This window comes from Rissa tridactyla, chromosome 7, assembly GCF_028500815.1.
Source record: "Rissa tridactyla isolate bRisTri1 chromosome 7, bRisTri1.patW.cur.20221130, whole genome shotgun sequence".
In the NCBI taxonomy this organism is placed as follows: domain Eukaryota; kingdom Metazoa; phylum Chordata; class Aves; order Charadriiformes; family Laridae; genus Rissa; species Rissa tridactyla.
Genome location: NC_071472.1, coordinates 53743048 through 53768993, shown reverse-complemented (window position 1 = coordinate 53768993; position 25946 = coordinate 53743048). Strand labels below are relative to the sequence as shown.

At 41.6% G+C, this 25946-nt stretch overlaps 1 protein-coding gene across 2 annotated transcripts; it reads left to right on the top strand.

Moving 5' to 3' along the window:
• The first annotated feature begins 597 nt into the window (after nt 1-597).
• YWHAE (tyrosine 3-monooxygenase/tryptophan 5-monooxygenase activation protein epsilon) lies at nt 598-25946 on the top strand. 2 transcript variants are annotated; one of them, XM_054209971.1, is made up of 7 exons: nt 598-799; nt 13000-13199; nt 18862-18968; nt 19767-19973; nt 20819-20955; nt 23410-23456; nt 25023-25946. In XM_054209971.1, exons 1-6 carry the CDS (start codon nt 736-738, stop codon nt 23415-23417), a joined length of 723 nt encoding a protein of 240 aa, XP_054065946.1. In that variant the 5' UTR covers nt 598-735; the 3' UTR covers nt 23418-23456; nt 25023-25946. The 2 variants fall into 2 exon arrangements, with proteins under 2 accessions (XP_054065946.1, XP_054065945.1); XM_054209970.1 differs by lacking the exon at nt 23410-23456.

The window sequence follows — 25946 nt, the reverse complement described above, 5'->3', positions numbered from 1 at the left end:
TGTGAAACATTCAATTTCAAGTTCTAGCCTCTTAAAGCTGTGAAATTAATCATGCTGTATGTCAGACGTTGCATTGGAGGTGATCCTGTGCTTGACTAAACACCCTGGAGAGATTGCAGAAACCTGCTAAATCGGACCTTCTGCCTTTCGCTCGTGTCTAGATTCACCGTTAAGGATGGAGCACACCGGCGATTTGTTCAAAACCACACAGAGAGGTATTCGAATAGCATTGTCGGCGTCTGAGGGCGGCAGAAACACGTTCCCTGAGAGAAAGACACCAGATGCATCGAGGGAAATGCCATTCTCCCCGAGCGCCCCCGGACCGCCCTCACGGCAGCAGCCCGGCGGGGACCCGCCGCCCGGCCCCACCCCGCCACCACCGGCCCCACACTTCGCCCCTCCGCCTCCATAGAACAACGGCGCCCTCTCGGCTCCGGCCCCGCCACAACCGGACGGGGGAACGGGCGGCTCCAGCCCCGCCGCCCCCCGCCTCGGCTGCCGCCTCCCGCCGCCGCGGCTCCGGCCCCCACCTCCCGCCCGTTGCCAAGGAGCCGCCGTTGCCATGGGAGGCCGCAGGGCGCATGCGCGCACTCGCGGAAGTGCCCGGATGCAGCGGGAGGAGGTGCTGCCGCCATATTTGCCCGGAGAGCAGCGAGCTGGTAGCTGCTGAGCCCCCCAGACCCATCGGCTTCCATCCGCCCCGTGCAGTCCCCGACGCCGCCCCGCCTGCAGGACATGGACGATCGGGAGGACCTCGTCTATCAGGCCAAGTTGGCTGAGCAGGCTGAGCGCTACGATGGTGAGCGCTGGCTAGGAAGGCCGTGCAAGGCCAAGGGGAGAGGGAGGGAGGGAGCGGCCACAAAATGGCGGCTGGGCGGGGGAGGGGGGGTAGGGGCGGAGGAGGGGGGCACAGACAAAATGGCGACTGGGAGCGCCCTGAGGGGCTGGTGGAGCTGGGGATGGGGGGCCTGAACAAGTGGGTGGCTTGGGCCTGGGCGGGGCCCGGTTCGGGGGGCGGTGGCGGCAGAAGCCGGGAATAAAATGGCGGCCGCGAAGGGCGAGTCCCGGGGGGGGCAGGGGAGCCGCCCCCGCCTCGGGGGGCTCGACAAAGAGACCCCACTACCCCTCTTCGTGCCGCTGACCGGCGCGGCTTGAGGTGGTTCTGTTCGGCCCGGGCCTCGCTTACCTTCGGCCCGGGCCTCGCTGAGCTCCGCGGTGTGGGGCTGAGGTCGCCTCGCCGCAGACAACGCCCAGTGCCGTGCTCTCCGGAAGGGGGGTGCCCGGCTCTCTCGCCCCTCGGGAGGCGATGCTGGCGAGAGGCTTGCTCGCCGTGGTGGGTCCCGGGGGAGGGGGCTAGCGCTTTTCTTTCTCTTCCTTTACCTGCGGTTGGAGATGCTGCTGCCCCTGGCAAACCCAGAGAGAGCGAGCTCTTACCCTGGAGGGATCGAGTACCTGGTACTTAATTGCCTAAAGAAAATGTATACGCTTTCATTATGTGGTAGAAATTACTACAGCTCATTTTACTTTCCAGCATCATCTTTTCATTCTTTTTCCCCTGTAAGTTTGTGCGCTATGCCTGAGTTTTTCATATTTGGGGGAAAACTGGTGGAGGGGAGGAACTGGAAACCCTGGATGGTGTCTGTTGCCCCAAAAACATTTGTCTTGTGGCTGTTTCTTCAAACCTGTTTGTTTCCCTTGCATGTAATAGAAAGGGCCTTTAATTTTCTCGGTGATACTACAATTCTGGGGCTGTTACTTTTGCCCTAAGACCTTATGTGTATTCACTTCAAGTGAAATAAATACTCTTGTATGTAAAATGTGTGAAATTACACTTCATTTAGAGGTAAGACGACACTCCAAATACTTTCTGTTCATAATTTTCATAGACAACATGATCAAGTTCTCGCCAGATGACACTTTTACTGAGTTGTGCTTAGAAAGCTGCTGATAGTACTATTGCAGAACATCTGAAAAATGCATGTTTTGGGGAGGAAAATAGAAATTACAACAAAAAAAGGAAGGCCTAAATAAGACTGATTTCTGTGACAGTTCCAGTAGGGAAATTAGGTAGGACTAAGAATTCCACTAAGTGACATGAGTCAGATAGTCTCCACAATAACTGTAAGGACTTACAGAAGAAAATGCCCCCCCCCCCCCCCCCCCCCCCCAAAAAAAAAAACAACCCTCCAGATACAGGGGTACAAATCAATTGACTTGGGCAGAGGGGTGTATGCAATTCCGTATCCCACAGTAAGAGTGCAGCTTCTGCCGGGGTTTTGTTTCTTTCAGTATCTTATTGCCTGCCCTAAAGGGTGTGAGATGGGAAGATGCATTTCCTTCCCCCTGACCCTCAGTCCCAGTTCCAGCAGCATTCCTGGAGTTGGTTTGGTGAGTAGGGAGGAAAGGGTTCCCTACCTGGTGTGGGTGAGTCAGTGCAACTGAAGGTGTTGGCTTTGGTTTGAGTGGAAACCCAAGTTGGATGGGTTTCTAGGAAGAAATTCTTTACTGTGAGAGTGGTGAGGTGGTGGAACAGGTTGCCCAGGGAGGCTGTGGATGCCCCATCTGTGGAAGTATTCAAGACCAGGCTCTATGAGGCTTTGAGCAGCCTGGTTTAGTGGGAGGTGTTCCCTGCCCATGGCAGGGGGATTGGAACTAGATGATCTTTAAGGTCCCTTCCAACCCAACCCATTCTATGATTCTGTGGATGCTTGGCCAACGTCCTGTAGGATTCATTGTCTTCGGGAGCTTTCGAGGCATGTCTTTCTGGTGTTCCCTTAAGTCAGGGGTAAATCAGTTCTTTAGGAGGTAATCAGACTCTACCCATTGTAGAGATCTGCAGTGCAAAACAATCACCCTTCCTGTCAACTAATAAAAATTGATTAGTAGGGATTGCCTTGGTGCAGCATTTCCCTTGATGGACTTTCTGTTCTACCAGTATCATGGCTGTTTGCGAAACACACTGGCTAGATCAAAATGTAAAAGACTTCTTATGCTGTATCACTTCAGAATAGTAATGAGACTGTTTTCATTTAGGAGGGAACACTAAACTTGAAGTTGTCATGTTGAAATCAACATTGTGGGTTTTAGACTTCCAAAATTTATTGGAATCAAGTTGGGTAAACACATTTAAGGTGCACCCTCTCATTCTGCTAGCTGTTCTAAATGCATCTTCGTGTCTCTCATGTCTACGGACTGGAAGAATATGTACTGTAGATACTGTTTTAGCATCTAATTCTGTATTCTTGTTCAGCTGAAACAATTAAAAATTATTGGCATCGTTTGTTCTTGTTTATATGAAATACAGCAGTTCTGCCAAGATTGTAGCTGAGACTGTTAAATAATTCTGTGAACAAAATTGTGTGGGAAGCAGTATGGTGAAAGTGTTAAGTTATTTTTAATTTTGCTCTTCAGTTTGATCTTTGAGATACACAATCATAAGGTCATAGTTATTAATTGGCACATATAAAATGGTGTGATGGTAAGTACTGCCTACAAATATGTTGGAATACAAATCTCTTGTGTAACTTGAATGTGAGCGCGGAATGACAATTTCTCATGTTTAATGTTAGGATAGCATTAATTTCTGCCCCATCTTCTTTTTCCTTGAGGCTTTAACAGAGTGTTGTGTGGTGGGTTGTTTTTTATGTATGGTTTATGGCATTTATAGCAGCACTGATGGTGGGCATCTGACTCGCTTCTCTGGTGTTACCTACCTGACCCACTTAGGGAATTTACAAACTCTTGGAAGGTATACTTGTGAATCGTTGGAAACCTAGGCCTGCGTCTATGCTGTCCTCGGTACATTGGCCCAGATTAAAGGGACAACTTTCTAGGTACTTTTGCAGTGTAAGTAGCACTTAAGCCCTGATCTCTAGAGATATTAAGAGATTTGGGTGTCTTACTATCGTCACAGATCTGCTCAGGCATGTCATGACAAATCACAAAATGCCAGGAAGCTTACTTACAATACAGGAAGCTTTGTGAGAAATCTCACTTAACTGCTGTTCCTTCAAAGACTAGTATTAATAGAATAATACAGAACTAAAATTGTCTTTTTTTGGAAAACAATTGCAGTAGGTGACATTGTGTTGGCTTGTGAAATTACCTTACTGGCATTTGAGTTCTTTTTATCAAGAGAATGTGTGTATCTGCGTTCCCATAGGCTGCTGCTGAACGTCGAAACCATTGTGTCCACATTGCTCATTGTGGAAGCTAGGTAACGTCTTTCTTTTAATCAGGTGAGAAACCTGCTATGACACAAGGTAGTCTGCAAGTGGATACTTAAACTCTAAGCAGCAGTTTTGTACTACAGGTCTTGAAGTATACGGCTTCAGATTTACATACGGTATGACTTTAGGTGATGAGAAATAGTTGGGGCTTTTTTTTTTTTTCCCCCCCCCAAAAAAACAGATAATAGATCAAGGTACAGGTGAGAAGAAAAAAAAAAAACACCTGTTTGAGAGCTCTCCTGGCTCCCAATACAGCGAGCTAACAGCTGACTCCTCTGTTTTTATAAATTGTCTGTCAGGGAAATGCGTCTTTATTATGAAGGCAGTAAGGTGTGCAGTAATGGACTTAATTCAAGATTTGAACTCATTTTAGAAAAAAATGTTTCGTAGTAACAGGTCTTGAAATTACAGCTTAATGAAGAATCAATAAACTGTCACAAATTAGAATTTAAGTTGCATATTAATTTCAGTTTGCAGAGGACCCATCTCTTTCAAGCAAATGTCAAGCACACTTAAGTGGTTTTTTTGGTGGGCTTTATTTTTTTCCTTTTCCCCACATTAATGGTTAATACTTAATACCTGTCTGTCAAAGGTCTTACGTTGTTGTGATGTGGGGTATGACTGCTCTTTGTCTCTGCAGTGGGTAGATGTGAAAGTGCTAAATGGCAGAAAAATCTCAGCATGTCCCTAAGAAGCATAGGAATCTAAGAGTGTGGCCAAGACAATGTTGGAGGGATTAGATTGTTAATTTTTTAAGTGATAATTGTTTATACACTAAATAAAAATTGACTTCTGATCATAAAGAGTTGTGTGAGAAAAGGCCCTTTTCTGTAATGGCCTTCTTGACTCTTCTGAGGTACCAAGAGCAACCAAAGGAGACAAACCTTTAAAATCAGACGGTTTGGTTCTCTGCAAGGAGTCCAGTAGCTGAGTTGGTGTCCATTACACTCAAGTACTCTTGAGTTACTTGTACTAGAAGATTACTTAGTAGCAGATCTTGATCAAGAAGAGAAATGTATGATGAGGCTCAGTCTTTAGATTTGCCCATGTTTGCTTTCAAACTAAAGTTTTTGTTACAAATGCTGGATAAACCCTCTTTTATTTAGAAAAGCATATGTTCACAGCTTGATGATATGATAGTGATGAGTTGGAAATTATGTTCTTGTTGCATGAAATAGTTATGATAGGATTGATTATGCAGAAAATACAACTGTTACTTGGATAATTTGGCCTTAACCCATGTATTTCTCCAATTCGTGACAGTACAAGTATGCTTTGTAGAACTGTATATTGCAGAGTCATGCAGTGAAATGTTGGAAGTGTCTTGGCTGCACCAGCTGTTACAAACCTTATACAAGGAATAGCAGGATAACCTGCTGCTTTTTTCTTTTTTTCCCCATAGTCTAAGCCACTGTGCAGGATGGGTATTCTTTGGTGTTTCCCCCCCCTGCCCCCGCCTGTTGGCTGTCTTAACTTCTGGGAATATAGTTGTTAGGTTCTTTATGCTCGTTTGTATAAAACTCGTACATTGTTATAAGCGTGGCATGCTCTAGATAATGATCTTAAGGTAGGATTATGAATTTTTAGTACCTCAGTTGCACCCTGCTTTTGATTGCCTGTAATAATCTACTCAAGGCGCTCCAAGCACATGAAGACCTTTGAAGAAAAATTGCAAAAATTTATGTAGTGTGTAAGCATAAATGTTGTGTTTATTTTATGCTTTTAGAAACTAAGGGTGCAGTGCTGCAAAGTGGGGTGAGCTAATCTGATATTGAAAGAGGGATGTCCTCTTCCCTGGCTATTTTTCATGTTTACTTGGGTTCTAGTCTGACCCTTAGAGCCAGTTCAATTCGCTAAATAACAAGCACGGTTTTTTTTTTTTTTTTGTTTTCTGAGCTGGTGACCTGAATCGCCCAGTTGAGAGGTCAAAGAAGTGTTGAGCTGGCATGAAGACATTGATACGGATAGAGGGGAAAGCCACCTGCCCACATCCCTGCAAGCTGCCGTACTGGTTTAGCCATCTTTTAAGTCTTACTTGCCAAATGCAGGATTTCTTAAGGCAACGGAGGAACCTAATGCGGGCAATGTGATAGTGTGTTGGGAAGAAGAGTTCCTAATGGATGAAAAAATGAGCCCTACATGCTCTTGGCTTGAATTTGGAGCAAATCATTGTAGTGAATAGAATGGTGCCCGCTGTTGGCAGGTGGAGGTATGCCGGTATAGGGAAAATGCAATCTGTGAACATTATCTTCACAGTTACACTGATCACTTAATGAAGAAAATACGCTTGCCCCCGTTTCTTCAGCTCTTTTTTTTTTCCTTTGTTCTCAGCAGTTTGCTGCTACTGCTAAGTTAGTACTTCTTGCTTCCATTTTTCTGGATTACTTTATAAATGTGAGCATGCTTCCGAGCACAGATCACTGTGTGATTCCATGGGTGATCTTTCTCCATTCTGAACACTTGAGTCTTATATTCATGCCGTGTTTCCTGTCTTTCAGCCAAGTGTTTATCCATGTGAGGACTTTCCTTCCTAACCCATGGCAGTTGAGTTCCTTAAAGAACCTTGGGTGAGGGACCTTGTCAAATGCCTTTGGGAAATCCAGGTAGACTATATCAATCATGTCTTCCTTATCCATATGCTTGACTCATTCAAAGCATCGCAGTAGATTTGTGAGGCATTACTTACACTTACAGAAGGCCATGCTCTACAATATATGGTTTATGCATATACCCAATCATTCAGGGTTTTCTTTTTTATGTAATTCCTGTTAACTTGACCCCTTGTGAGTGTTAGGTTAATGGTTCTGTAGTTCCTTTTGAGTGTCTGCTGGAACCCTTCTTGAAAATCAGTGTTAGCCACTTTGTTTGCTGCTGCTGCTAGTCTTAACTGAGGTTGTGCACAACGGTTTAGGATCAGATGCTTTATTTTGAGTTCTTGAGACTTGCTACTGATCATTTCTTGTTCATTCCAAGAATGAACAAGTACAAGACTAGTACTGAGCCTTCTCTGAATATTGCAGTATTCTGTGGTGAACGTGTGTTTTTTCTGCCGTATTCGTCACATCCCACTGGATGCTTATTTGCAGCTTTTAGCTCCTGAAATGCTGAAATAGATACTGAGCAGCAGCTTAGAAGCCTGAAGATCTTGGTCTGCTTTATTCCACTTAGATAAGGAGAATAGAAAGGATTAAACTTAAAACACAGCTTGAGGCTTCTGAAGTGCTGTGCTTCTGCTACTATCAACTTCATAGTATTTAAGAATGCCACCTTCTGGGTTTTCCTAAGGTTTGTTTTGATTTGAGCCTTCAGTATGCCTGACCATCAAGTCATCTCTGTACCACCGTTACTCAACAAGCTCTTTTTTTGTTCTTATTTTAACAAGCTTTCGCACTTACGTAGTTCCTCTTTTGGTAGTTAAGCACACCACTAATAGATTTTCTAACTCTTGTTTTTCCTGCGGTAATGTTAAAGCAGTGGGTGTGGTGACAAGGGATAGTTACTTCATCAGTGAGGTTGAAGTAGATACTGTCTATTATTGAAAGTCAGATTAGGTGTGCCCTGTCATAAGCTATATAACTAGATGCTTCGTAAAACAAACAAAAAATTTGGAAAGCGTAGCATCATGGTTAATGAGAGACTTAATCGCTATATGATAACCTGAATTAGAGGTTGCCAATACTGTAGTTATGCCCCAACAGATTCTCTTCCTTAGTGCATCAGCCCTTGTTTAGGCCAAGTGGTTTCTGGTACGAGCACAAACTTTGATAGGATTGTCAGATACTGGCTACTCCTTGGTATGGCCTGCTGTTTCTTGTATTTGTATCCTGTATTGGGAAGGCTTTTATTCTTTCCACTAAATTTGCTGTACATCACCTGTTTCTGTATTTTCTTATGCAGGGACATTCCAGTTCCCCTGAGATGCTTGGATTTCTAGAGTTTGAGAAGAAAAAATACTTAGTTTCTCATCTTTATCTGGCAAAGAGGCAGTCTTTATTTTGTTACCCACTAAGTTTCCTTGTCAACTGTGCCCTTTGTACAAATTCTGTGGGTTGGTCCCTAGTAGGTGGTTACCAGGCATGCTTCTCATCACTTTTAAACTTTGCCATTACTTTTTAGCTTAGAGTAAGGCATAATCTTTGTCTTTCATATTAAAACAAAAAAACCCAATCCCAAGCCATGTACCAGCCTGTCTTAAAAATCTTTTTTAGGTAGCACTTACTGTAGTGGCAACCACTGTCCAAAACCTTTTTGTTTTACAAGCTATGCATGTGTGTGTCCCTACTGTTACTCTGCAGTGGCTGGAGGTGAGTCAGCAGTGTTTGCGATGAGGAATCAAGCATCTTAGTCATAGTAGTAGAATGTGGGAACTTAAAAAATGGCATGGGCATTATTACAGTTTTGTATCTTAGGTAGTTGTTTTGAGTCTCAAGTGCCTTTTTTCCGTAATAATACACAAACCTGATGAGACCAAATGTCTATGTATTGCGATATTTCTTACAACAACCAACAGCAAATGCCTGGGGAGGGATATAAATCTAGGGCAAGCATGTCATTCTCCAGAATATTCCCCTATCCTTCCACATTTTACACTCTTGGGATTTCCTGTTCTGATGGTGGCATAATAAGGTGACAGCCACAATCAACTGAAAGGCTGGAACTTCACCACTTAAACTACAATCTCTGTCTTTTTAGAATCTGTATAACACTACATTGTCCATAACGCAGTGTAAGCATCTCTGGATTGTGTATGCAACAAGTTGTCATTACTGCACTAATCCTTCTTACTGAGGTGTAATCTCAGACTTGTGTTTTGTCTTGAATGGTCTCCGAGCTTTTCACCTCCTTGTGAAATCTTCCAGATAGGTAAAGCTGCACTTAAAATATAAAATATTTGTTCTGTAGGCAGGCATATATGGCTCTTTTTTTGTATAGAATTAGTTTTCTATTGGAGAAGATACTGATACGCAGTCCTCTTGCTTTTGTATTGCCTGCGTTCTTAAGATTATTCATCAGGCTTAAACTTTCAGGGCTGGATTATGGCTTTACCGTGGAAGACCAAGGTATATGTATGAAATTATTTTGTCTTGTTGAAATACCAGCCAAGATTTTTGTACTGTAGGTAAAATTGGGCTCTTTACTAAACTGGAAACTTTTTTCTCCAAGAGTTTTGTGGGTAGACTGATAAATCTTTTCTCTTTGTGTAAGACACTTGTTTAGGGTGAGATCTTAATCTGTGGTTGTGTATTTAACTAGTAACAGGATTAAGATTTTGAAGGGAAGACCTTTCAGTTCCCTTCGTCAGTGTATTAAAAGAGAGTATGTATCTACTATGAAGACTTGTTGAAGTTTGAGGATTTTGTGCTTCTGTGCAAATGTAGAAAACCTCGTGTGCTTCCCCCTGCCCTCCAGCATCTTATTCTTCACTACTGTCACTTGGTAAAAAGTCTGTTTGGTTTATTAACAACTCACAGCCGTAAAAATCTTGGGGTGACAAGGCCTATTTTCTGGTAGTTGAGCAGTTTTCTTTTGACACCATTGTTTCTGTGGTCATGGTGGTTCTACAAGGTGATAGTTAATGACCTTCTCTGGAGAAGACTGAAGAGATGCAAAAGGACTAATATGTACTGACAGAGGCCGTGCTTCTTGTGGGACTGGGTCTTAGGTATGCCTCTGTAAAAGCTATTGCTCAGCTTAAATTTGATTTGTCCTCCAGTGTGCAGTGATGCTGGACCTCCGTTTCAAGGGCTTGTAGGTTTTTAGACTAGCAATGGGTAAAATCCTGCAGAAGATAAGCAGTTGATTACATCTGTAGTATGTTTAGAATCGGATACCTGTTTACAGGGAACAGCAAGTCTTGTGTGTAGTTCTCTTTCCTTGTAAATTTCCATGTTAGACCAGTCTGCCTCTAGGGAAGTGATTGTGAAGGAAACCTGTAGTACACTTGATAAAACTTGCTCATTTTTTTCCCTAGTTGTTGCAATTTCCTGATATAGGCCAGAAGATCTTGGAAACTGTTACTGTACGCGTTTCTCACCTCCACGCTTCTGGAGTAATTATTACATCTGTATCATTGTTTATTGTAGAGATAGGTATGAATAGTTACTTTACTTCCTGAAGAAGCAGGAATTCTGTAAAAGTGTTGCAGTACATCCCTTAGTGACTGAAATGCTCTGTAGTTAATCCCAATTGTGTTGCTGTATGGCTGCTAGAGACTACTGGTAGGGTGCACAAGGCTGGAAGTGTAATTAAAAAAGACATGGTGTACTTGAGAAACCTTCCACTTCCAGAGAAGGTTTTAGTGTTACTCACTTTCCTCTGGTCTTCATAACATCAGAGAAGATGTGATGGGACAACGTTAATGTGATCTTGCTTAGTTAAGTGCGCCATGTATGTAAAACCTTGTGTGTTTGACTAAAGATCTTCAGATTGATGGTGGATGCTTGGGAATGAACATCATGGATGAATAGTATGGTATGACTACCCCCTCTTTTTTCCTACACTTTAAATGATTTGTATTTACATAGAGGATATCTTTTCATCTCATGAACTTCTGCAGCTAATGGTTGAAGGGAGGGCTGTGCATTCACAAATACAGGTTAATTTCTTAAATTGTGGCTGTAGTGCAGTTTCAATTCCTACTCTTATTTGAGGGCAGTTAAACATTAAGCTTAAAGACAAGCCCTGCATTTCTTGCTGGAGCTTGGCAAAGGTACCCAAGTAGCAGAGAGTGCAAGTCTTAATTCTCATTCGTCATCTTTGTTCACAAAAATTAATTGTCAGGCACGTTGTCTTGGGCGTAGCTCTGCTGTTTTAAGAAACTTCAAAATATGAGATGACTTAACTCCCATAATTTAAAAAAATTTACAGCTTTGAAGTAAATTCTCTGTATAGATGGTAGGGTCATCCTTCAGGAAACAAGTCATAGTCCTTGCATTATTTAAGTTGCATATTGTAACTATATCATATTGCCTTTAACTTGTAGCTAGCTTAAATTACAAGATTGTATGCTTATGTTAATATTAACTGTATGTATGTGGAATGTTTTAGGGCAACTCTTGAAATTTTCAGCAAAAACAGTTTACCGTTTTACAATAGTAGGGTGGTGTTTTCTAAAAGATTTTATCAAATCCTTATTGGTTTTTTTGTTGTTGTTACTCTCCATGATCTGGAGAAGGAAAATCTACTGGTAGAGGTAAGGATGGTTTTTTTTTCTGCTTCTGGTAAGAGTAGAGCCACTATAAAATTTTGTCCTGCACGCATGGAGACCTGTTGGAGACTGATAACATTGCTTCTGCCAGGGAAAAAGATTGAGCCTACAATTTCCATTGCTGAAATAGTCTATGCCTGTTATGATTGTGAGTTTTGTCACCCAAGGGAAAAATTGACAGTTAAGCTTCATCAGTTTCCCATTGCTTATGCTGCCATGACACAGCAAAACATAAGGAGGTAAAGTGATGGAGGAGGGATGATGAGTGGGCAAGGTAAATAGACCACAGAATAGTAAAGCTTCATATTATGGGAGGCGTAGCCTAATCACAACATCATGCTCTTGGCAGAAGCTAAATATTTTTGGGCTCAATCTTAAGGGTCTTTTTCCAACCTAAATGATTGTATGATTCTCTCTCATTCTGGTGTCGCTCTACCTGGCAAATAGCTATGAAACAGTTGTCCTGTTGAATAGATGGGATAGTTGGGGCTTAGTCTCATTCATTAACGGTCTTGTTTTCTGTCTGTGGGATTACAACCAGTTCTAGAAGCTGGAAGGTAAATGGTGAATGAACTGAAGCACTGTGTGGCAGGACAAAGCTTTTCATTCCTGGATGTCTCATAGTAGGCTCTTAATTAGTTTATATTTAACATTTTTGACTTTTACTTTTCTAATACATCACAAGCAATCATAATGTGGTTAGGTAATGAAAGGATTATAACCAATCTTAAGTAGTTCAAGGTTTTCCTTCCACTTGAGTGTAGGAAATGTATATTTAGTAATATTTTTTTTTAACCTCAGGTTTAGAAGACCTTTTCAAAAAGTTTAAATTATAAATTTATATTTTGTGTGTTACTTTTCAGTGTAAATAGCTGCTTGGCATGGGTGGATATGGTTGCTCTGGTTATCCTCAGGATGACTTTTTTGTTACTTCTCCAAGCACCTACTTTTTCTTTTGGTGGTTTCATCTTGGAACTTTGACTTATTTCCCTAATAACAGTACTCGTACTCTCTACATCTGTTCAAATCTGGATTGTATTTTTTGGTTAATTACCCCATTACACTATATTCCAGTTAAAAAAAAAAAATCAGTGGAGCATTCTGTATTCTTCAATTTATCCTTACTGTGCTGAAAGCTAGCTTATATTTGCTCATGCTTTTCTCCCTATTTGCTGCTTTTTCTGAAACACTTTGAAGAACACGCATTCCTGTGGGATTGTGCTGATAACTCTTATCCACTGTGAAAAACGTGTTTGCTGCTAATGCTGAATCCTTTTTGTCTGTCTCTTAAAAAAAAAAAAAAAAAAACTAAAACCCAAAACAACTGTCTCTAAAGAATTTTCTGGGACCCTTGTCAAATGCATTTAAAAGCACATCAGATACTTCCTTTGTGTACATGCTCATTGATTTGTTTGGAACATTCCGGTATAAAAGTGAGGAATAACTGTGTATGAAAGGAGGAGGGAGCCTGTTTTCATAAGCTATCATTAACATACAACTTCTTTTGAATGGTTTGAAAGATGCTTTAGCTATGAGAATAATTGTCTGACCTTTTCCTCCTAGAAATGGTTGAATCAATGAAGAAAGTGGCTGGTATGGATGTGGAGTTGACAGTGGAAGAAAGAAACCTGCTTTCTGTTGCATATAAAAACGTGATTGGAGCCAGAAGAGCTTCCTGGAGAATAATCAGCAGCATTGAACAGAAAGAAGAAAACAAAGGTGGAGAAGATAAATTAAAAATGATTCGGGAATATCGGCAAATGGTAAGATGTAGTTGGTGTTGTAGCATAATGCCATTTAGTTAAGGTCCAGTTTTGTTACCTTTGCCATAAACTGCCCTGGTATTCTAGGTTGCCTGTGGTATGGTGAGCTGTAATAAGGTGACAGTCTTGAAAGGATGAAGTTCTTTTCCTTGTCTGGAGAACAGATATACTTGGTGAAGGGGAGAGGTTGGGTGTGTTTGTGTAAACACTCAAAAGGGCAGTAGGCTCAAAGAGAAAGGGAGGGATTTTCCTTCAGTGCGTCTACGTATCTGCTAAGCATTTGAGCTGTGCTGGCACTTTGCTTCTTCCCTGCTTACTCGAGTGTGAGGCTGCATGTGCTCAGGAGGCCTTATTCTTTCCCCTCCAACCTGACTTATCTCAAGCAACTTTTTCTGGAAAACTAACCATGTCAAAAGAAGTGTTTGGCTGTTAAGCTTCTAGTTCTGATAAGCAGCTTTGGCTCATACAGACTTTGACGCTTGGTGCTATTGCAGTACCCTGTCCTACAGACTTCAAAATCTTAACGTTGTTTGTTGAAATGCCAACATTGGGGAGGGATCTTCAGTGTTGTTCCTGGCATAAACACAGGCGGTGTAAGCCAAATGGCCACTTTCTTTGACTCCTCTACCTTTTATCGTTGTGATAGTTGCATTTCATGTCAATTGGCCTTGTTTTGTTAATTTTTCCCCCAGATGAAAACTTGGTGGGCGTTGCCGTAAACTCAGTGCTTAGCAGTTGGGTGACGCAGTGAAGAATAGTTGCCTAGTTAGTCTTGTACAATTGAACTGGCAGACCTATTATTAGCTCAGACAGCTATGCCTGTGCTGAAGTGAGTGCTGAGATAGTATGGCTTCTCTGACAGCGTCTAGTTCTTAAATTACAAATTTTTCTTTCTTTTTCCTTGTCCCTAAGCTGGTCAGTTACACTGGTAGCAGTTAAAGCAGTCACTTTCAGATAAAGCACTCCATGTTCCTGGGGATGGGGGATGTTAAGATGTCGTGGTCATCTCAACTGTGAAACTTGCGTGTGTAATAACCTCTAGGGCCTTGTTATTTTCTCTCTCTTGAGAGGGGGAAAAATTGATGCACATAACTTCATGCTGAGTCTAGTCAGCCTGTGCAACTTTACCTAAAATGGAGAACTTGGAGCAAGCTTTGACAGTCATCGGTAAGGGCTAATGAAACCTTCAGCTATTAGAACAGCGAGTTGTTGTTCCCGTCCCCCCTTCCTTAAGTGATGGTTTAGCACGGAGCAGGCATGCTCCCATGCTATTTAAATCCCACACATTTCTGCAAAGACTTAATATCCATTATTTGGGGACAAGTGCCTCCACATGGTTCAGATCTTCACTTCCAGAGAAACAGTGGAGTGTATTATATCACCTGGCACTGATTCATATACTACCAATGGAAATGATGTTGGCTTGGAAATCTTTTCTCAGGAATGGCTCTGAACTACTTTCTGTTGACTCACAGGGTTTCTGTTGCTCTATGGAATTGTTAAAGTTGTGAGTTTCTAATTTTATGTTGGCATGCTGATGGGATGAGGCTCTGGCAGTTACATACAGTTCCAAATACCATTTCTTGATGGGTGTATAAAATCTTTCTGAGACCAAACAAAATAAGACAATAGCTATCTGATGATTGTTTAAATTTGTCTTATGCTGTGTGCTTCCAGGTTTTTTTGCACAGCGCTTTGTGGGTGGTTACTATCTTCTGCCAAAGATCCTTTAATAGCGAAAAGACTCTTTTCTTGTCTTTGAAAGGACCGTAAAAAAGGCATTGTTCTGCATGTCTGTCTTTACAGAGACCAGGTGTCGTGCAGAACAGGCTGGTGTGCAAGAAATACATGTATGTAGTCCTTGAAGTACCTAGAGGGAGAGGCCACATGAAGTGCAGTGCCATGCCAACAGTATCTTCAGCTGTTAAATCCTTAAAGGGAATAGCTATCGCAGCAGCTTTAGGTGGAAGAGGGCTGTGGAGAACTGTAATGTAGTTCTGTACTGGAGAAAGGCCAGCTGAGTCTACTCAGCTCTAGTCTGCCTTTTCCTAGTGGCCTCTCTGTATTGTCTGTAGCTGAAGACCAGATCCTGTTTGTGGCTGCTGGGAGAGGTAGTATGAGTTAGCATCTGCTATAAGGAGAGTGTTAAAGGGTTTGGCAAGATGGCATGGGACCAGTAAGGGCCTGAAGAACATACTGCAGAGGTTTGGGTGATGCTTCTTGCTGCCGCTGCCGGAACAATAGCACAACTGCCCTGTTGACATGCTCAGTGCTTCTCTGAGGTCCAGGCTTGGCAGAGTTCTGGTTATGCTACCTTGTCAACAAATACCCACTATTGTAACATTTTTCAGAGTAAGTTCAGCATTGTTGGGAAGACCCTTCCCAGTCTTAGAAGGCTCTGAAGAAAAAACCCCAACGCAGTGCTTGTCTGGGGACTGACAGGCCAAGTTTAGAGCACTGGGGAGTTGGAGAGAACCAGCATCTGTAGAAAAACACATCTCTTGCCTCCCACTAGAACCAGGTGTGACCTTGCTCAGCGGTAGAGTGCTGCCTGAGTTGAAATGGAAGGTGTACTGTGCGAAAGTAATTGTTTGGTGGTTTTGGTCTACATCAGTATTTATTATAATTTAGGACATGCTCTTAAAAATGTTTGGAGTTTGTTTGAGCTACTAGCCAGTGTGACTTGGAGAAGAACTCAAGGGATGATGGTGTTGTCAGCATAGGGCCAGGCTGGTTTTTACTGAGGCATGCACTAGGCAACACTTGAGAGATGATGGAAGATGCCAGGCTGTGCCTTTACCCAAGCCACTTAAGATAAATGTAGCAAAACACATACATAGCCATGGGGGGAAATGCCGCTTACTTGCCTCCTTTGTACAGAGGCTGCTTTTCTGTGTCCTGTTGGTCCATTTGGATACGCAAATGTAGAGCTTCTGGCTTTCTCATCTGACTGCATCTCTGTAGATGAGAACACACTGAAGCTTGCACTCTTTGTCCTTGAGAGGATGAAGTGCTGTATGTCTGCACATAATGCAGTTCACTTCCTTACGGTAAAACCAAATCCCTTCCCTAATAGCATAGGACAAGTATTCACCTTCCTCTTACTGGTCTGTGTTTGTGGCATGTGAGAATGTATGTGTTTCTAGTGCTCTGACTTACAACCTGGGTTGTGTTTTAGGGTAGCTGCAGGGCTCTCTTCTCTTTCCCCTCTTCTTAGAAAGCTTAGGCTATGAATTGGCATAAATGCGGGTGCTCGGTCTGTTTTGGCAGGGTGGGAGGGGGTAGGTTACAGGCTTCAGCAACTGTTTCCTACCGTTCTAGTTTCATGTTGCATCTCAGTTGTGAGGTGCAGCTATTTTGGGGCCTACGTATTAAAACAGGTCAACGAACTAGTACAGGCTACCCTTCTCCTGGTTGCTTCTAATAAGTTTCCTTATTTAGATCGCTGGGTGGTTTACAAGCTTTTGTATCTGCAGAGCTAAGAACACAGTCTGGAATCTGATTAAGCCAGCACTACCGTTAAAAGAAGGAGAGGCAGGGTGGATTGTGGAGGCTTCTATGCACCCGTTGGCGTGACCAGTCATTCCTTGCTGGTCAGAGCCTGTAGTACCATTTGTTGTATTTGAAGCTGGAATGGTGATAGACCCTAAACCTACTTTTTCTGAGCGCTCTAAAAGGCTTAGTGTGGGCTCTCATGCTGGTTTGCTGCTTTGCAGAGCTCATTGAGCCACTCTGTCTAGAACAGATGCTTTTGGTAGAAGAGCTTTTAGGGCTTTGTTGTGGGGTTTTTGTATTGTTCTTAATCAACTCGATTTGTATTAAATCTTTTTAAACTAAGCTTAGTCAGGACATTTACATTGCCCTGGACAGCAGCTGATCTCTGATAACTTGTGTGATTGATCCTTTAAGCAAAGCTGAAAAAGGTCTGTCTGAGATGAAAAAGAAGTTTGTACGTGTACGGTTATTTAACAAAAGAGGACTAGAAACTGATTTAATTCTTTGCAGTTTTGCTGAAGATCTCTCTGCAAAAGAAGTCATTGAAAAAGAGGATCAAGAGGAAAGAAGTTTGCAGGAACTGACTGCTGGCCAAAGGTTTTATAGCTTTTGTAGCCCAAGAATATATGAAGTAGATTCTTCTGAAGTGACCATATTTCAGCAACTTCCATAAGCGTTTGTCATGTAACTTTATAGTATCTAAACCTTCCCTGAATGTTAGGGCATTCTGACATTGTTTGTATATGAAATTTGCTGTAGATTAATTTCTCCAAAGGAACTTCTGCAAATCTGTTAAGTCATTTTGTACAAATTGGTATGTGTAAGTATGTGCCAGTTTAACATTATTTTGGATATGTAGTTTTAACAGCTTTTGGCATAGGTGTTGTGGTTACAAACTCCAATAGTTTGGGAGCTATCTGGTGAAAAAAGTACTACATGGCAAGAAAAATGCTTAAAGAATGAAGGACATATAACTTCATGGGTGGAAGAATAGGAAGGGATAGGGGACTAAGTGGGGTTGCTCATGTGATCCAAGACGTGCAGTTATTGGTAGTTTCTTGAAACTAATGTTGATGTCTTTGCTTGAAAATGTCTACTTTAGAGTAATAAAAGTAGCTTGAGACAAAGTTGTCTTCAGCTGTAGCTATGAAAGTTACTGTGAAATCATGAAAGAGCAGCAATAGGCTACTGTCTGCACTTAACAAACCACACCTACTGTGAATGACACGGGGTGCTGAGAGCAAGTCTGGGTTTGGCAGCGGTGGTGTGAAAAGACAGTTTTTAGCTTTTTTTGGGCATGCTTAGTTTCTTTGCTGTCAGGTGCGAAACTTTCTGTGGTAAAACCTAACCTCATAGACCTTGCTTTATGCTCTAAATCAGAAAAAATGGAAGGTGATGTGACTCTGCTTTCAGCTTTGGCTATTAAAACACACTATCTGGTTTTAAGTAAGGCTTTATATATTGGTTTTCTTTGACCACAAATCACACTGTTAGCGTAGATGACATCTGCTTTTTCTCAGAGTTGTTGTGCTTTGGCTTTTTGTGCTTGCTTCTAAAGTTTGTACCCTCTGGAGTTTGTTTTCCTCTTGTATCTGACCTTTTTGTTTGTGTGGCACATCTTTATTCTGTTGTGATGCACCGTGATTTTTATCTGTTAGAGCTTTGTCTCCCAAGTAGTCACTAGAACCTTGTTCTGAAGGTGTCATTTAACTCTGGGGCAGAATGGAGTTTAGCTTTATTTGTATTAATTGCCTTCAAATTGTCCCATTCACCGTTGCTACTTTTAGGGCAGCCTTCCAGGATCAAAAACTTAAGAAATTAGGAGTTGTGCAAGCCTTGCATAAGGAATTATATCCTGAGACAGACTTAGTGCAGCTGTCTAGCAAGATGTCTTCCAGGGAATTCATAATTCCGTTACTCAGTTATGTATTTCATCATACACCAGTCCTTGCCTTTTTTTGTGTGCCAGCTAACTATGCAGAACTGTTTTGCTTAGTGCACCTGTGGAACAGCTGAATTTGTTGTTCTTGGTTTTGTTTTTTTTCCCTTCTGTCCTCCCCTCTCTGGATTTTTATGATGTTACCTGTTTGATACTTGGATATTTTTGAAATAGCTCTTAGTCTTATGTGCTAACCTGGCCTCCTTTTTGTTTTGGATTTTTTTATAGGTTGAGACTGAACTGAAGTTAATCTGTTGTGACATTCTGGATGTACTGGACAAACACCTCATTCCAGCAGCTAACACTGGCGAGTCCAAGGTTTTCTATTACAAAATGTAAGTATCCTCTGGTGAGGTAAGGACCTCTTACTGTATTTGAACTAGATACAGAAATAAAGTAGCTATACCTGTGTTTGCTGCCCACTCAACCACGGTAACTGCTTCTAGAAAGAAGGCAGTTTGGTCATATCTAACCAATATTCCTTTTTGACAACTTTGAGGTGTTAAGTGTCCTGATTGTGTGGGTTTGGATAGATGATGTTGTTTGGAATAAGGTCATGAGAACTTAATATAAGCTGTTGTGCAGCTCTTAGATGTAAGAAACAACCGTTTTTTTTAAATGAGGTGCTTTCTTGCATGAGCTGTACACTGACAAAGAGAAGAAAATTAGGTAGGCAGATAACTGTTGTGTAGTATCAACTTAAAAATTGCACTACCAAATGGAACTTGGCCTTGGAGTATGTTGTTGTGTTGCTAATTTGCATATTTTGTACTCTCTGAAGCATAGTTTAAATCTTGAAAAGATCAGGAGTGTTTTCCCCTCTAGTGGAATTATCTCTGTGCTTCAGATCAAAAACTTGTCTGGTTTATGTGAGATGCAGTTGTACAGAGACAGTTGATAATGTAGAAGGTAATACTGTGATTTCATGTACTAACACAAGAAAATGAACCCAAACTGTTTTTCCTGCCTGATGGCTTAAAATTCACTCGAGTACTAATGCACTGTTGCCTAGACAGTAATCCAGCAGCAGCGTCCTCTGAGTGTGAATATATAGACGTCAGTTTCAAACCAAGCTGTTAATTTAGTGGCTGGTGGGGAAGTAGGGACTACTGACCGTCTGTTTCTGTTTTCAGGAAGGGGGACTACCATAGGTATCTGGCTGAGTTTGCCACAGGGAATGACAGGAAGGAGGCTGCAGAGAATAGCTTGGTGGCTTATAAAGCTGCTAGTGATATTGCAATGACAGAACTCCCGCCAACACATCCTATCCGCTTAGGACTTGCGCTCAACTTCTCTGTATTCTACTATGAAATTCTTAATTCTCCTGATCGTGCCTGCAGGTAGGTAGTGACTGGCAAGTTGGGAAATTTTTATGTGAATACCAAACAAGTCAGAAATGGTTGCTGCTTGGGTAACTGCTTTTCTTCAGTGGGAACACTGGGCTGGTTTTCTTCCTGCTAGTAGTTGATGACTTGCTCTGTTTGAGGTCAATTAATTGGAAAGATTTTCAACTTTGCCATTTTCTCTTGAGTCCAAACCCATTTGTTTATCTGGGAGTAGATTATGTATGGGAAGCAGGGTAGGGATAACTTGGATTGATCAACTAATGGCAGTTTAACAGCTTGCCATGTTAACTCTGGGCATGCCCTTACCCCGCAAAAAGTGTGAGATGATTTAACTTGCCTCTCTTGCTGTTGGCTGTTATACAAGGTAAGAGGGGTCATATTACTAATTTCTGTGAACTCTGGGCATTTATAGAATGACAATAGCTCATCTGTCTCTAGAGATTCAGCTGATATAAGCATGAAAGTGAGGATTGAAGGAAATATCGTTTGTCTTCTATTCCTATCATTGTAGGGTATGTAATATACTTTCTCTTAAGCTTTTAGGAGACCTTGATCAGTTGTACTTCAAGATGTAGAAATATTTAATAAAACCCATATTCTTGAGTGAAAAAAAAAAATACTGTTCTTAAGCACACAAAGTGACTGGTTTTGAAGCTGGGAGGGAGATACTTGGTTGAATGTCTGAACACTGTTAATATAAAAAAACCACTGTTGCAGAAGCTGTGGATGTTGTGTAGCCAGACTAGAAGATAGGTGTTCAGAGGCACAGGTTTAACTTGTGTGCTGCTGAAATCTGTTTTGCAACCGATGTTAAATCTGACTTTATTCTGTGCTTACAGGTTGGCAAAAGCAGCTTTCGATGATGCTATTGCAGAACTGGATACACTGAGTGAAGAAAGCTATAAGGACTCTACACTTATCATGCAGTTGTTACGTGATAATCTGACACTATGGACTTCAGACATGCAGGGTGATGGTAAGTAAACTGTTCCAAAATGCTGCTGGCCCCCATCTCTGCCCAGAAAACAGCGTGGAGATGTAGACTGGTGTGGTGTTTTACTTCTGTCTTTCCTAATAATTGACCTGCCTGAACGGGTGTCTTTTCTTAACAGTGGGTAAGTTGATGGGGTGACACTAGCTTCTTCCGAGAAGCTTTTCAGCTCTCACTTGAAGGCAGGTGGTGTAGAATTAGTAACACTAATACTTTTTTTTTTTTTCTCCCCACCTGGCTGTTTAGTCATCTGATTATTTTAAAAGCAGTGACTTTGTGTCATTCAGCTCTTCTTTCCTATTGCTTGTCATGTTCATCTATGGCTGCCATTCCAATCGGATGTGAATTTCTGGTGCAGGAGGGAGTCCTGCAAATGATTTAGTTCCCCCTTGTTTTCAGGTCACTCAGTATTTCTGCTGGCATTTTAGTGGAAGGCTTACCACCATCATACTAATGACTTCACCTTACAGCGCTTTCTGTATCTTCGCTCTTCTTATGAAGAATCGAGTATGAATAGAAGAGGAAAAAGGAAAAGGGATTTTGTAAAATACTTCGTTACGAGGGCAGGAGAAAAAAAAAAGCTTGGGGGAATCTAATTTCCTACTTAAGATGTTTAAAGTACTTTAATACTCCCAAAAATGCTAGGTTGTGACTCCTGAAGTGGGCTGTTGCCAGAGCAAATACTGAATGCGTCCTCTGGCAGTACCAGAGCGTGGGACATTGATTACTCCTGTTTACTAACACTTAATAGTTATTTAAAGTTTTTTAAGTGGGTTTTCTTTTGCATTCTAAATGGACTTTTTCCTCTTTCACATACAATGCGAAGCATAAATTTACTCTTGTATATTTTTTTTTAGAGTTACGCCTTCTGTTGCACAGATGATTGGTAGTGAATTAAACATATTCTCTGTCTAGAAAGGGTAAACTCACATTTTCTTCTGCAAAAATCATGTCCTGGAGAGACACGTGGAAAGAGCTGGCTGTCTTTCTTTTAACTTGGGGGACGGAGGAAGTCAGTCCTATTTACAGTCTGTTGGGTACTCAGAAATGCACAGAGGTTTGAAACAACGTTGCTGCTTAACTTCAGATAAATGCCTTAAATTATTTTTTTTTTTGTAAGATGTTAGTTGAAGCATGGCAATAACCGTATAGCATTACTTTGCAGTACTCTGTTGGTGTAGTGTCCATTTGAAAGCAGTTGTAGAATCTCTTAAATTTTTATTGGCTACCCGTGTTTGTGGGGTTGATGGGTTGGTTCTAAAGTATTGTTAGTTGATAGCTTCTAGCTCTTTGCGTAGATCATGGGAACCGAGTCTTGCAGGTCACGATTTGTCCCTATTACTTCAGGCTTTTGACAGAACTGGGAAAACTGTCACTGTTGCGGGGTCTTGGCTCCTAGGTTATGCTACATCTAAGTCTCTTGCTTAAGTCTTTTGCAAGAGATCCCATCTTGCTTTCAGAGATGTAAAATTACCGAAGGGTGCGGAAGCACACGTGTGTATCCTGGATGGGTCTGTACAGACTCTGCTCGAAATACGGCAGGTATTAGTAGATGCCTTCCTTGCCATGGTTAGGCATTGGAAAAAGAAATTTTTCCGAATTCCCACAATTAAGATACGACCTTCTATTTTATGCTTTTTTGGTGGATGCAAATATCCTTGCGCTCTGTGGGAACACTGAGAAAATAGCCGGATTGCTGTTGCAAGACAGTGGCATTGGAACATCTTCCAAAAGCTGTTGATATTTGCATGAGAGCTGAGTAATGTCTGTTTTGTTTATCTCGCATATCAGAGAAGTTCAACAAGATGATTAACGGGGGCTTTTTTTTGGCATAATCTAGTTTCAAATTTCTTGTTTAATAATTAGATCAATAGCATGAAAACAGATATTTTTGTTCTTCGTAAGTATTTCAGATTATCCTATTTACTGTTTATCATGCATACCAGAAGGATAATGATTGCAAAATTGAAAATGCTGCAGAACTACTAAAATCGTGGTGCAGTTCTTTATGTCCACAAAAAAATACGGTGTTTATGCATAATGGTTAGACATAGATGCAGAGTTTTCTCATTTCTTCATACCACGCTCATACGCTGTTGTTTCCATAACTCCGTATTTCTGAAATGGGTTGGAGCCTTTGAAGATCGGCAAAAGTTAATAGTGGTGCTGAGAAAGATCATCACAATTACCAGTTTCCGAAGGGGTGGGGGAGACTCGAAAAAGGCTTGTTCTTCTGCATTAAGCTTTTGTGTGCTTTGATGTCAGTTGTGTAGGTTGTAGGGAATGACTGTAAAATCAGGTGTTACTCAGCTGCTGCACTCTTCCATCTCACTTACTGTATCTTTTAACCATGTCATAGACGAGCTGTTTAGTTTATTTTCACGCTTGTAATGTCGTCTTCATATGATTCCTGTTTTCCCCTTCTTTCCTGCTGTATAGATTCCTAAAGGAAAGTCCAACTGTTCATTTCCTAAAAACTCTACTTTGTAAGTCTTCGTCATGGCTTAATGAACTTCTCAGCGTCCGTTTTCTTCCGATCACTAATCATGCTTGCCTCTGCCACTCTCTCGCTGCTGATAAATTGCTTGTATCTTTGACTCCATTCCAGGGCTAAGCAATGTTCTACCAGCTTGTGACCCGTTCCAGGACCTGTCCAGGTCCAATACGCTTGACTAAGATCCAAAGTAACTTACATGTTTGGGAATTGAGCTGCATACCTGGATGGATATTAAAAATATTTGGGCATGAAAAGTACTTTCACCATCGCCTGTTAAAGGAGTACTTGCTTAAGTGTGTTGGCTAGAGCATGCTCAGATCTTCTTTTAATAGTCTTCCTGGGTCAGGGCCTCTGCTTTCCTCTTAAATGATCTGTTCTGTAACTTTAACTGTAAATTTTATTGATGCCGAATGTCAGATGCCTCGTATTCCTAGGCCACCTCTTCCAGAATCTACCTTGTATTGTACCTAGCGATAATTCTGAATCTGGACATGCTCTGAGCAGGCATTCTGATTATATGCTGAAAGTCATTAGTCTCATTTGATTGGATTTTATTGCAAGTTAACTTAATTGGTAGGTTTTGTTTATTGCCCTTAAGAGAGTACCATCTCACATGGTTAAGGATAATTGTAAAGAAAACATTTTTCAGTTTCTCTTATCAATTAACTTAATCGTGCATGTGTTACGGCACTAGCTGAAGTACATTAAACTTTATCCTGTTGCAGCAGGAATGCGGCACAGCCGTGCCGGAGGCATCGCATGCAGCTCACCCAGGGGCAGCTACGGTACAACCAAAGAGCCTTTATGGGTAGACTTCCATTTCACTGCATGTCGCAGCCTGGTTGAGTAGGTCCCAACTGGCCAATTTTTCAAGAGAAATTAATTACCCCAAAATGTTTTCCTTTAATGACCTCAAGCCGAGGGGGTTTCCTCTCACGTTGGACTTGAAGCAGGGACGTTCTTTCACACTCCCTTTGGTACTTTTAATAAATACACGACATCAGTGTTACAAAATCGACTGCAACTTCGCTGTTGTTGAGACTTGAGTGGACTTGGGCAAAAAAAGAAGTTTAATTTCCAAAAACTGTTTTAGTCTCATTTCTGTAGCTAGTGAATAGATGTCCTTAGCGCGCTCTGGAGTAGAGATGAAGTTCTTGGGAAGGTATTTTCTGACTTAAGGATGTTGATCTACAGCCGTTCTGATGACTTTTGTCTTGGCTGTTCATCCCTTGATCAACAGGACCGATCACAGGCGCAATCTCAGTGTTCTGAAATGGTGGTTTGTTGTTTGTCCTTATGACAGAGTACGTTGTCTAATAGCTCGTGCTGCAGTTCTGTATGAAATGTGACGAGGTGATTATAAGGCTTAATTTCTATGGAAACGCTTCACCCCAGAACTAGCTGCGTTATGAGTGTGTGTGTGTGTCATTTCTGCAAGCGTGTGAGCGAGCGTGTGTGCTTGCATGAAACTATTAATCTCTAGATGCTCGTTAAACCATTCTGCAGGTCTCACTTCTCAAAGTTAACATCTTCCTTTACTTTGACACTTTCATAGGTGAAGAACAGAATAAAGAAGCGCTGCAGGATGTGGAAGATGAAAACCAGTGAGACACAAAGGCCAACAAGAGAACCCATCTCTGACCACCCTTCCCCTTCCCCACAAAAACCCTCAGTGTCACTCTGAGAACCACCAAATCTGACTTTTACATTGGGTCTCAGAATTTAGGTTCCTGCCCTGTTGGGTTTCTTTATTTTTATTTTTTTTTTTTTACACAGTTTAAAAGTTCTTAAAAGGCAAGAGTGAATTTCTGTGGATTTTACTGGTGCCAGCTTTTAGGTTCTTTAAGACACTAACAGGACTGCGTAAAGGCTCTTTCAGCATTACTGTATTGTCTCCTGCCAGATGTGGTGATTGCCATCAGCCGTGGATGTTACACCTGAAGGCCATTAGACTTGTAGGGGAGAGATTCGTTATGGCAAGGTAGTGCGCATGTGGTGGCATTTTTCTTTTTTTATAACTGTTTAAACTGAATTTTATACCAATGTTTAAACTTAATTAGGTGTTTAGCTTGAAGTTACAGGTTGCATTGGGACATATATTGTAGTGGTTTTACTGTATAAAAACAAAAGTTTCCAAACTGCTGAAATGTTGCTGAAAATCATGGTGCTGGTAACAGTTCAACAATCCGTGGCTGCTCATTCTTGCCTATTCTTTACTTTTCCTCAAAGCAGGTTAGCATTGAAGGTGGCATTGATAAGCCTGCATGCGTGTTCAATATTTTTTCTTTCTCCCTCCCCGTTCCCCATCTCCCTTCGCTCGCTCAACCTCTTTTGTTCAGTATGTGTAACTTGAAGCTAATTTGTACTACTGGATATCTGACTGGAGCCACAGATACAGAATCTGTATTGTTCTTACTGAAACACAGCATGGAATTAACATTAAACTTAAATAAAACAAACCTAAATTAAAAATGCCAAA

Coding starts and splice junctions, on each gene's coding strand:
- YWHAE (XM_054209970.1), top strand. CDS start 736: ATGGACGATCGGGAGGACCTCGTCTATCAGGCCAAGTTGGCTGAGCAG. Junction 13,200..18,861: donor TTCGGGAATATCGGCAAATG/GTAAGATGTAGT, acceptor ATTTTTTTATAG/GTTGAGACTGAACTGAAGTT. Junction 18,969..19,766: donor AAGGTTTTCTATTACAAAAT/GTAAGTATCCTC, acceptor TTCTGTTTTCAG/GAAGGGGGACTACCATAGGT.